Source organism: Tenrec ecaudatus, chromosome 6 (assembly GCF_050624435.1).
Source record: "Tenrec ecaudatus isolate mTenEca1 chromosome 6, mTenEca1.hap1, whole genome shotgun sequence".
NCBI lineage: Eukaryota > Metazoa > Chordata > Mammalia > Afrosoricida > Tenrecidae > Tenrec > Tenrec ecaudatus.
This window is the reverse complement of record NC_134535.1, coordinates 152,940,263-152,953,035: the sequence shown is the minus strand read 5'-3', so window position 1 is coordinate 152,953,035 and position 12,773 is coordinate 152,940,263. Positions and strand designations below refer to the sequence as shown.

Below are 12,773 nucleotides of genomic sequence, written 5' to 3'. Positions count from 1 at the left end.
GGGCTTGAGTGGAGAACAAATGCTTTGAAAATGATGAGGGCAAAGAATGTACGGATGTGCTTGATACAGTTGATGTATGTATATGCATGGATTGTGATAAGAGTTGTATGAGCCCCTAATAAAAAATACTTTTGAAAAATATATTGTATGACTGGGCTTCTTAGGAAACATCACAAAGGGAGTTTCTTGTTCTGCTTCACCATAGACAGATACGGTGAGCAGACAGCAGCTTCCGTGGTTACATTGACCTCCAACTGGCTGTCAGACCTCATCTAAGCCCCACGGATAAACACGTGGGTACCTTTCTTGAGCAAAAAGCCCAGCAGAGGTGAAAGACATGGGCATTAATCCCTCTCGTAGGGAAGAGAGTTCTGTATAAGGGGTTGATTCGGTGCTTTAAATATCTCTCAAAGCCACCTGTTTCTGTTTCCTAGGCTTCCTTTAACTCTAGTCTAAGTTGGTTCTCCTAGTCAACATTTACCAATGTTACCTTTTCTAGTAGAAAGACGTGTCTGACCGATCTGGGTCCCCCTTCACTCCCACCCATTTCTTTCAGGTTGCCAACGTAGAGTGTCCTTTCCTCTGTGATGCTTTTCCTCACCAGAGCTCGTTCCCCCAAACTGGGAATTGATATCCTTCTTGTGTGACCCATTCTACCTTTGTCACAGCAGTTTCCACACTGCAATGTATTTGCGTTTTCTAATCTGAAGCCCTCACTGGGCAGCGAGTTGTAGGAGCTAAGAACAGTATCTACACTGTTGTGTGGACACTGTTTGATGTTTACTCTGTACTCAAATATTTGACTGCATGATTCAGTCGATGCTATGGGAGTAGGTTGAAGGTGTGGAAACATTTAAGTTGGACCATGAAGGATCGGGTAAGATGTAGCTATTGGCACATTAGACTTTTAATTCATAGACCTGTGTGTAGGAATTAGCAAATAGATGCATGTCTAGGAATTAGCAAATAGTTAGATTTGATTAGCGTACAGAGCAAGGGCTGGCAAATGTCAGCCTGTGGATTATATGTGGCCACCAGCCTGTTTCAATGAGGATTTTGTTGTAACACGACCATGCTCTGTTATTGACAGTGTCTAAGGTTTCTTTCACATTAAATCAACAACACTCAAAACCCCCAAACACTCAAAAAAACCCAACACTCAAACCCCCCAATACTCAAAACCCCCAAACAGATCCTCTAACAGAAGAGTTAGATAGAGGATAAGAAAGGGAGGGTGGTAGAAAGCAAAGTCTGAAAAGTCAGTAGGAGCGTGTCCTGAACTTTTCAGAATAAACAATACATTCTGTAGTTGAATGTTCTATAGACACAAAGGACTGGGCAAGGATGATGATGCTGATTCACTGTTTCCCTTGGTCCAACGCTAAGTTAAAAAATATCAAATAAAGGATACTTTATATCCTTTTTACCTATAAGTATATCTTCTAATTTCTCTAATGTCACCTTCTGTTGACCTTCACCTAGAGGAAGCATGGACCTTCTCAAGGACAATCTAGCTGGGTAAATTGCTAAGAGTACAGCATTCTAGTTCATGCAATCGAGCCCTCGTGGTGTGGTTGATTATACATTGCGTTGCTAGCCACAAGGTCAGCGGTTTGAACCCACCAGCCCCTCTGTCGGAGGAAGAGGAGGCTGTCTGCTTCTGAAAAGGTTTGAAGTCTCAGAAACCCACAGTCCAGTTTTACTCCATCCAGCAGAGTCCCTATGGGTCAGAATTGGCTCAGTTGGCCCTGAGTTTTGTTTTCCTGGTAGTTAATATGAAACTTCTAATTTTAGCTCCCCCCCCCAAAAAAAGCTGTTCTTGCATTGGTGTCTAGTGGTGAGCGTAGCCTGACCTTCTCTTATACCCCCCATCCACCCCAACATCTCAGAAAAGGTAGGACAAAAAGATCTTCCATGAACTTTAATTTTATGGAATAGTATTTCAAAAGTTTTAATTTTTGCAATTAGGAGAGCTACAAAATGTGATTACAATGAAAGGACAACGGCAGGTCAGTGTGCTTTGTGAACATAATGCTAAACCAACAAACAAACAAACAGAATGGTAGCAAATCAAATTCAGGGGCATATGAGCAATAATGATGTCACATCCAAAGTAGACTTGCTCTGAGAATGCAAGGCTGGTTTAATATTTGAAAATCCATTCCCTTAACCGAATAAAGGAGAACATGCATATGGTCATCTCCAAAGAGCAGGTTTCCTCAGCTTGGGCACTCTTGACATTTTAGAGCAGATGATTCTTTGTTGTGGAAGGTTGTCTTTCTCACTGCAGGATGTTTGGCAGCACTTCCCAGTCTCGATCTACTAGAAGCCAATAGCATCTACCTAATTGTGGCACATGAAAATATCTCCATAGTTGGCCAGAGATGCCAGGAGGGACAGGAAGGTGGACGGTCATCCCTGGTTGAGGAGCACTGGCATAATTGAAGGAAGAGCATTTGACAAAATTCACTTATCATTTTAACACACCCAGCAACCTAGAAATGGAAGAGAACTTGAAAATTTGATAATTATACTTTAAAAATGCATTGCAGTAAATATTATTTCACTGTGAAATGTTCAAAGCTTTCTCCTTTGACCTGGAGAACAAGACAGAGATGCTACTTGTACCTGGCTGACTGGAGAGCCCTGCCCATGAAAGGGGGAATGAATGAAAGAGCAGCATAAGGCACGGAAACTGCTGCTTTCAGACACCATTGTCTAGGTAGGAAGTTGAAAAGAATCTTCAAGTGAGCTATTCAGAATTAAACAATGACTGTGTTAAATTATTATCAATTCAGGAGCCCTGGTGGAGCGGTGAGTTATGCATAGAGCTGGTAACTGCAAAATCTGCAATCTGAACACACACACACACACACACACACCAGTCGCTCCTTCAGAGGAAGAAGAGACTGCGCTGCTGTAAAGTTAAGGTCTCAGAAACCCAGGGGGACTGTTCTACCCTGCGCTATAGGGTTGCTATGAGCCAGCATTGATTCACTGGCAGTAAGTTTGGAGCATGTGGTAACGCAGTGGGTTAAGCATTGTGCCGCCAACCACGGTCAAGTTCAAACCCAGCAGAGTGTCCTCAAGAGAAAAGTGTGGTTGACATTCTGCTTCCATAAAGACTTACCGCCTCAGAGACCTTTTGGAAGAGTTACACTCTGTCCTGGGGCAGTGCCACGTGTCAGAGTCAACTAGGGGGTAACGGGTTTGCTGGTTTGCTTATCTACTTGGCATTTCTAGATAGAACAAGTATAAAAATGTTAGGTGATACCACTTATAGTGGCAGCAAATAAAAGCAAACATCGAGGAATACGTATGCATATAACCAGAAAATGTGTAAGACGTCTTACACTGGCAACAATAAAATATTACTGGGAGAAATTAACAACTCATCCCTTCTCAGACTTTCTTATGTCAGAATGGTCGTCGAAGCATGTGAAAGCTCAGAGGGACAGATCCAGTGTCTGCTTGAGTCATTGTGGGATGGGGCTGAGAAGTTGTATATCTAATAAGTTCCTAGGTGATGTTGTTGATACTGATGTTGGTGCTGCTAGCCGAGGGCCCACGTTTTGGAACTAACTCATCTCCATAAGTAAAAGAACACAGATAGTTGTGACTTGATAAAAGCTCTTTAAAACTGCCAACACTCAAGTTGAGGAATTTCACTGCAGTCTCCAAATCCAAGCAAGTGTGTGTGCGTGTGTGCATGTGTGTGAACTGACCAACTGAGACTAAGATGTACATAAAAATAAAAAGGGCCCAGGAAAACGGGGACACATTTAAGGGAAAACCACAAAACTAGGGGGCCTTAACTACCAGATATCGACGTACGATTAAGCTGTAATTATTAAAACCGGGTTTTACTGGTGCGTGGATAAAGATGTAGACAAACGAACAGAACAAAAACGCTCGAACCGAAGCACATGTCGTAACCGCTAACTGACAGCGAAGGAAGCACTGTAACGAAAGGATCGTTTCGAATGCGTGATGCTGAGACAGCTGGGTGTCAGTTTTAGAAAATAGTGAATCTTAGCCTCTTCCTGATGAATTGTAGCAATATAGAAAGAAGGTCAAAACCAATGGTACTTCTAGAACAAGACCGAAGTGAACATCTTCCTGGCCATTGAGTCAACACTGGCTTCTTAAATAGGACCCCAATTCCCACCACCTCACCCCCACTCACCCACCATCCCTCTCATTGCCATTAAGTCAATTCCAACTCATAGTTACCCTACAGGAGGAGAGGATATTGCTTTCTCCCACAGAAGAATCAATGGTTTAGAACTGCCAACCTTGCAATAAGCAACCCAAGACCTAAACCATCATGCCATTAGGGCGCTGCTTGAAAATTAAAGACAGTCTTCTCCCACCTATCATGATCCCAATTCTACCTTGCAAACCTGGTTAGGCCAGAGGATGCACAGTGGTGCAGATGGGAACTGGAAACACAGAAAATCCAGGACAGATGATCCTCTCAGGACCAACAGTGAGAGTGGCGATACTGGGAGGGTAGGTGGGGTGGAAAGGGGGAACCAGTCATGGGGATCAACATATAACCTCCTCTTTGGGGGATAGGCAACGGAAAAGTGGGTGAAGGGAGACACCGGGCAGTGTAAGATAAGCTAAAATAAAAATTTATAAGTTATTAAGGGTTCATGAGGGAGGGGGAGCGGGGAGGGGAAAAAGGAAAATGAGGAGCTGATTCCAGGAACCCAAGCGGAAGGCGAATTTTGAGAATGAAGAGGCCAACGAATGTATAAGTGTGCTTTACACAATTGATGTATGTATGGATTGTGATGAGTTGTATGAGCCCCAATAAAATGATTTTTTTTAATTAAAGACGGTCATCAAAAGGCCCCCATTAAGACAGGGAAAAGACAAGCCATAAAAGGAGAGCCGATATTTGTAATAAATACACGTATGCCTAATAAACGATTTGTACCTACAAAGTATGTATTTTTTAAAAGACAACTTGATAGAAAAAAAATAGAAGCTAAACAAGCACTTCCCAAATAGGATCTCCAAATGACCAATACATATCATGTAATTAATGCTCAACACCATTAGTCTTGAGGGAAATACAATTGGGAATATCAAGGAGTGATTGCTACTTACCTATCACACAGGGCTGTAGAGAAACCAGCACTCCAGCACGTTGCTAATAGGAGAGGAAATTGGTACAACCACTTTGGAAACCTGTTTGGCTGTGCCTACCAAATGAACACACGGTTTATGGTGCAGCACCTGTCTCTAGGTCAGCACCCAACAGGGACCTGCTGCTCATGCTCTCTGGCAACCTGCTGCTCTAGCTTCACCCAGCTCAGACTGTAGCCGGCTCTTCTTTTCCTGCACCGTCATTTCTTCAGCATTAAGCTGTGGGTTGTGTGTGGTCTGGCTTGTGAAATTGGCACATATTATTTTATTAATCATCCTAGAAACAGGATTTCTATAGTATGCATGTACATAGTATACCTACGTGTATACTATGATTTAAACTAAAGCAATGTCCCTAACTGTCTTTTCCTGTGATGGGCCTGAGAGTTAGATGCTACGGTATCTTCATTAATGTTTTCTATTTTACCTTTCTGGGTTCTAATATCCATTGCAGTGGCTATCCAAAATTAATGATTAAAGGGTTTATTAATGAAGTTAATAGGTTCTAATGCCAATGAGAAATGTACAGGGCTGAGTTGTTTATCAGGACATATTACAAAGTTCGTCCAGGTCTAGTAATAAATGCCCAATGGGGCATTCCTCTCCACTGTAAGCCACAACCCAAAGACCTTCAACTCAAGCTCTGTGGGTCAGCAAACCCAGCTCCCCGAATTAAGTGCCCATAGGTCACCCCACTCTGCACGCCAGCCTCCTGCCCCGAAGCACGGAGCTTTCCTTGATCCATGGGTTGGGAAGTCCGTCTCCTGATTCTAATGCTGCTCCTCTGATGTTGCAGCTGTCATGTGGATCTAGAAGGTTCACTGCACAGGGTCCAGAGGACATGCTCCACTCCTGGCCCTTGCTAGTAATGAGATCCTCCCCTCCTGCATCTCAGGGAGCTCATTCTATACCCAGGAGGCTGGCACTCCTTACTCTCGGGTAAATGCTGTCAGTATTGATCCTTCTTAGCAGACCGATGCAGGAAAGGGTTGTTTGGTGGAAGTTAAAGACTTTAGTTAGAAGAACCACACTAAATAATGCACCACCCCTGAATGCTTTGGGATAAATAGGCGTCCCTCTCCAATCACAGAAGGAGAAATATTACCTACACCTTATGGATCAGCTCTGGACCACCTTTGTTTCAGCCATGTTTTATTCATCAAAGTTTACGCTCATCGCCGAGCATCAGTTCATGTCCTAAGGTCTGTGGAATCATCAGTTCCCCATGCTCTCCCCCAACTCCCTACTCCCTAGAGACAACCACGTTTAATGCATGCTTCTTATTTGTCTTCATCCATCCACCGCTGTTAGCTTTTTACCATATATGCTTTCAGTGTGTTTATCTGTTTGTGTATTCTGTATACATACGAGGGGGTACCCCCAAAAAAACAGAAAAAGCTCTGCTGGACGGGGCTTTCATAGTATGCAATGCTCACCACTAGGTGAGCATCAAGCAACTCGCTCTCAGTCAGTGCACCCAGTGGCCGTGTGGCTGGGGAAAGGCTCTTCTGTTATTTTATGTGCTTCCTTCGCTTACCCTCGGTTTTCCCTGGTTTCTCTTTCTGTAACTCTCCTTGCTCCGTTTCGGATCTCTGAAACTTACTCTCTAACTTTCTTCTTTTTCTATTCAGTGTTCTGTTTTAATTTTTTTTTACTTCTTGTACTTTTCTAGCTTCTGAACATTATCTTCTAGGTTTTTTTTTTAAAGTTCTGCCATACTATTTTGAATGTCTAAGAGTTCTTTCTGTTCTCTAGTGGTGTTATTTTTGTTTTGCTAATAGCATCACAATCTCATTTCTGGATGGCATCTCTCCTCTTATCTCTCCAATGGTATGCATGATGGTAATCTCTTTTCAATTTTTTTTTCACTCTAAGAGTAATTTCATATACGTGGCTTGTTCCCTTCTCTTTGTTTGGATATGTCCTTTGTGGTGTAGGTTTTTATAAGGTGCTTTGTAATCATTAGCTATCTGCACACATTTAAGAGTTGGGCATTAAGAAACAGTGCGCACTGCTAGAGCTGGTTGATTGTGATCTTCACTTACAGCGTGATCTTGCTGAGCAAGATGGGCAGTTGGGCAGCCATTGATGTCAGCCCCTTTGGCCTCTTGGACCACTCAGACATTCGCACCTCTTATTGTCTCCCACAGTCTTCTGTCTTAAGGGCATCAAGCTGCCTTTTAACAATGTACTTCTCCTATTTTCAACTCTGCTTGATGTCCCCCAGTTCAACATCTCTTTTGACCTTCTTTAAGAACAAATGCCTAGTTTTATGCCAGGTGACCTAATTGCTTCTGATAGAGACTCAGAACCCCTTCTGATAGACAGGTTGGACTTCACCTTCACGTAGGTACCATCAAGTTGGCATGAAATCTAACCACCACATCTATGAACTTCCAACTTGTGTAGCTGTCCTCTCGTTTCCTTTTATTTTTCTCCTTGAGATTGATGTTTTTCTTTTTGTTAAGGAAAAATAACAATAAAGCCTTTCATTGGTTGGTGAGGTTTCTAAAGGGGGAGGAGATAAACATGTGAGTGCCAGCCATGATGTTTAACCAGAAGTTTCCCCATTCTTACTATTATGGGACAAACAAGTAGATCTAGCAGTGCAGTAAGTTGGACTCTGCTTTGCCAAGGAGGTGCTGAAGGAGGATGCGTTCGCTGTCATTGATTCACGAGAAGCTACTGGATGAGCACAGGTAGTGGGTTCTGAGGTCTTTTATTTGCTCTGCCTTTTTTATAAACTTCTCTTTTAAATGCAGGTAAAATGGGGAGGGACGTCATGATTCAGGTTTGTCCATGGGACACCCTGGATGGCAGGCTGTCTCTGAGAGGGACATTTTAGAGTGCCATCTACACTAGATTCTAAATTGCTCCGTGTGTGTGTGTGTGTGTGTGTGTGTGTGTGTGTTTTCCACCTCGGTGAAACCGTTGCTTATTTCATCTCTTCCATTTCCAACCCCCAAACCCGTCCCATAGGATGACGAGAGCTTGAAGCATCTCACGCACGAGGAAAAGGATGTGCTCCTGTTTTTTGAAGAAACGATCGATTCCCTGGAAGAGGACTTTGGGGAGGACGGGCTGTGTGACAGTGGGATTCACTGCCACTCTCTGAGGTCCCTGGAGGAGACCATGTCCAGTCACTCTGAGCCAGAAGATGTCATCGACTTGGTGCAGCCAGTGCCTGCAGCTGAGGAGCCTGGGTGCCCCCCGGCTGCCACTCGGGCAGCAGGTGAGGAGGGCAGTCCGAGTCCTAGACCTGTGACAAAGTGGCCTTCGTTGGTGTCTTCCCCTGCCTCGGCCGGTCCAGAGCTTTTGAGGCTTATCAGAGTTTTCGACGTAGGATCCTCTTGGTAACTTGATTCTCTAGCGAAGAAAATGCATGAAGGGAAATCCCAAAAGGCTCAAATAAAGAACGAGACTAAGATGCTACACAAATATAGACTTTAAAAACAGGAAGCAGGGAGTCACTTTGGGGTAACAATTCTATCCTATAAAGAACATCAGAGGCCCTTAGATTTTAGCCATTGAGGTTTTACCTAAATTTTTGTCCAATATTATATCCCTGTGGTAGGCCAGGTTGACTAAGAAACAAATCCAGTAACATTCATATATGAGTAAGAGAGAGCTTTATATCAAGAAGTAATTATATAGCAAGCAAACATCCCTGCCTAGTCCAGATCAGGTTCAGAAGTCGTTACTAGGCCATGAATCCCTCTTCAGCCTCACACAGCCACGGGCCATGATGCAACATGCAGGATGAACACAGGCCGTTGCTGCACAGTTGAGTGGATCCAGTGGCAGTGGCCACATCACAGATTTCAGCATGGCTCGTCAACAGGAAGGTGAAGGCGGGGGGGGGGGGCTCCAGAGAGCCATTATCTCTGTCGCATCCCCAAAAAGGAGGTCATCAAGCTGTGACCTGACAGGCTCACTGCCACCCACATTTTCTTACAGATGCCATGTTGGCACAAAAGACTTAACTCTCACACCCCCATTTCTGTCTACCTAGACTGTGTTAGTCTGGGTAGACTAGAGAAACAAATCCATGGACACACATATGTGTATAAGAAAGAGATTTTTATATAAGAGCAATTGAACATTGAGAAAACATCCTAGCCCAGTCCAGATTAAGTCCATAAGTCCGATATTAGCCTATATTACTGATATCAATCTATAAAGTCCTCTTCAGACTCACGAAACACATGCAATGAAGCCAAATGCAGGACGATCACAAGCCAGTGGGTAGAAAGTCTTTGGATCCAGTGTCATTGGAAACATCTCAACGCTGGCAGGGGTTTCTCTGTGGCTTTTCCGGCTTCCGAGATCTGGTTTCATCCATGTGGCTGGTCTTCCACGATGTCTCCCAGGGAGTAGCAGAGAGAGAGTGTGTCTCACCTGCTTCTAAGGGGGAAGTCCCAGATTTCCCAGAATTCTCAAGAGAAGACCACGCCCACACAGAAGTCTCATTGGCTATCTCCAGATTCACAGCATAGACTCCACCCCTACACTCTTAATCCTTAAATTGACACCAAATTAGTTGACTGCCACGTAGACTTTTTCAGCAGTGTGTACTACTCAGAATCTCACATGTGTGCCAAGCATGAAGCTTGATTTGCAGCTCTGTCTTCCTTCAACGAAGATGCTCGAGATGCATTTCTCTTTCATTCCTAAAATTAATTTGAACCAATTTACTCTGAAAATGCCAGATCACGACCGTGCCAAAGAACACACTATCTGAAAAGAAGTCACTCCCACCCATCAGTTCTCTGACATGATGTTTTGATAACATATTGCTCTAAACATATCATTTGTGACGCCCTGTGGAAGGGACAGGAAATACGGTATGCAGTTTTAGAGTGGGAGAGAGGCATGTGCGTACAGAAGTAAGGCGCGTCCGTAGGTACAGACAATGTTAGGTGGCCTGGGATAGACACGCGTTAAGAAATCAAAACCCAACTCATTGGCCGTGGTCCATGCTGACTCAGAGGGACCCTCTCTGACAGAGGAGCACTGCCCCTGTGAGTTTCCAACTGCAGACCTTGCAGTTAGCAGTCCAGCGCATGACCGAGGTGCCACCAGGCCTGTCGGAAAGGCTCGGAGACGTGAAATTCCACCTGGGGCTGTCAGGAAACCCTGTTTCCTAGAAAAGGGTGCTGCTTCTAAATATTCAACACCTAGAAAGACTTGGTTGAGTTGTTGGCACGTGTGCCAGGCAACTCTCCAACTTCAGTGTCCCCTTCTGTAAGGTCCCCTGGTGAGGCCTCTGTGCCACGCTGCAGGAGAGTGGGTCCTTAGAAGCCTCACTTCCTGACCGATCGGCTTCCTCAGTATGACCCTTTTCCACTGGCTGGGCTTTCAGCATCCCGGCGCGGTGGCCCTTGCCCGTGGCCAGGAGAGCCACAGACAAAGCTCCACCCTTGGGGGCGCAGGGAGCGGGAGGGAGGCACGGGAGGTGCCGTTGAAGGCAGAGTCGAGTCCCTGTGGATTCCGTGGGATGCATTGACTTTTACAAGCCAGGGTCTCGCTGACGGGAATTCGCTCTCACTCTTTTCAGAAGCCGAACCTGTCGGACAGGAAGATGTGCCTGTCCTGGAAGGCAGGAGGCAAAATGACGGGAATTCTACACCGCCAGACTCCACCGTTCCAGACACCCTTCCCACGCCGCCTTCCCCACCTGCCACCCCGACCCCAGCCCACCCCAAGAAAGAGCTGCTGTCTCCATCCCCACCTCCAGAGCACCCCAAACTGCCCCGCTCCGTGCCCACGCCTCTGGTCCTCGCTCAGAAGATTTCCGAGAAGCTGGGGGGCAAGGACGCGCTCTCGCCCACGGCCCCGTCGAGGGAGGGCCGCCCTGGAGAATGGGGCCCTCTGACTTCCCCAGCCTCTCCCACGGGCGACCGCTTCCGCTGGTGCAGCCGACACCTGACACAGCCTGCACCCAAGACCCACCGCTTCCCCAGCAACATCAGCATGACCAACAGCTCGGGCAAGGAATTCAATAAGACCATCTCCAAAGCGGCTGTCAATGTCCAGGAGCGCAAGGCCCAGGTCTTAGCCAACATCAATGGAGTCTCCTTCCTCACCGGGAGGGAAACGGGAGATCGGGCACACAGGGGTGACCCCACGGAGCAGAGGAGAAGCCTCTCTCCCGAGCGGGTGACAAGTGACCAGAGCAAGCCAGGCCCGGTCAAGGCAGCTGTATGCCCAGGGACAGGAGGGCAGCCCGGCGGCCAACAGTCCAAAGGCATTCAGACAGAACAGTCCCCGGCGTTGGCCAACGGCTTCCAAAGCATCCACGACCTCCTAAAGGGGGACCCCAGCCCCTTTGTCTCTACTGGAAAGACTATCACCATCCGCCCGGACAAAGCACTGCCCAACAAGCTCACCCGCCAGAATGCCACCAAGAGCTTTCATGAGCACCGCCAGCTGGACTGTGGCCCCGAAGGTAGGAAGCTGGCAGGTTCCCTCCCCAGAGCCACCGGCTTCAGACCCCAAGGCATCACTGTTCAGTTCTCTGGCCGGGGCTCCACAGAAGAAGCCCGGCGCGAGGCCCTGAGGAAGCTGGGCCTCCTGAAGGAGAACTTGTAATGGGGTGATGGGAGGGCCGCTGGAAGAGGCAGAGTGGCTAAAGGGCACTTCCCCACCTTGCACCCTGAAAAGAGGCGGAGGGAGTGTCTGGTCCAGCAAATCCAAGAGGCATGTGGCCTGAACGGGCATCACCTTCCCAAGGACTGTGCCATGCTGAGGAGTAGAGAGGAGAGATACCAGGACTCTTAGTGTGGGCTAAGAGTAAAGACACGTCAATGCTGCCTTCCCCACCCCACCGCACCACCACACATCTGAACAGGAGGAGACCCCTGTCTTCTGTCTCCAGGAACTCAGAGAGAATCGCCTTCAAGCCCCGTGAGCACCTCATCGGTCAATGCCGCATGGATGTGGGTTGGAGCAGAGGGCAGTTGGGAGGGGCTCATGAGGCCCTGGTTCAGCTGCTTATTCCAAGTACCCAACATGGAAGCCGGTGTAGCTCTCTTGCCCCCTGTTCTCTAAGAAAGGAATCCCCCCCTCCTTTTCTAAGAAAATAAAAAGAAATCCGCAATGTCTTAATGGAAGTGGTTGTTTTTGACAGGCGAAGAGAGGTGCATTAGACCTAGATAAGTTTGGGTTTGGTTTCTTGGGATTTTTTTTTAATATGTAAGATTTTGTTTGAATCATTTTTTTCCTTTTGGAAATTGAAACGCAACCTTCAGAATGTGAGCTGTTATTTTCAGTGATACAGGCTGAATGTGGGCAAGGTGGCCATTATACAAAAAACAAGAGCCATCAGTTTGTGGGACCTGCGTTACTGGGATATGAGTGTGTGTTGTGTGTGTGTGTGTGTGTGTGTGTGTGTGTGCGAATATTAAGCATCTGTAGACACATATAGGTTAATATATACACACATGGGTATTGTGTTAGGCAGGATTGGCACAGTAAACCTAACCATCACAGGTATCATCTGTGTGTCTAGACACATTTATTGAAACACATAAACTTCTTAAAACCCCACAGGATGTAAGAGCTTCCTAATTCTCTTGATAGACACGGCCCACTTGGCAATGTGATGGATGACCAAG

General features: G+C 46.2%; 1 protein-coding gene across 1 annotated transcript in view; it reads left to right on the top strand.

The window, feature by feature from the left end:
* PROSER2 (proline and serine rich 2) overlaps positions 1-12,256 on the top strand; it is a 51,743-nt gene extending 39,487 nt beyond the window's left edge. The window contains exons 3-4 of the mRNA XM_075552387.1: positions 8,137-8,389; positions 10,715-12,256. Of these exons, the coding sequence (XP_075408502.1) occupies positions 8,137-8,389; positions 10,715-11,748 (1,287 nt within the window). The 3' untranslated portion in view covers positions 11,749-12,256. The remainder of the gene's footprint in view (positions 1-8,136; positions 8,390-10,714) is intronic.
* The last annotated feature ends 517 nt before the right edge of the window (positions 12,257-12,773 follow it).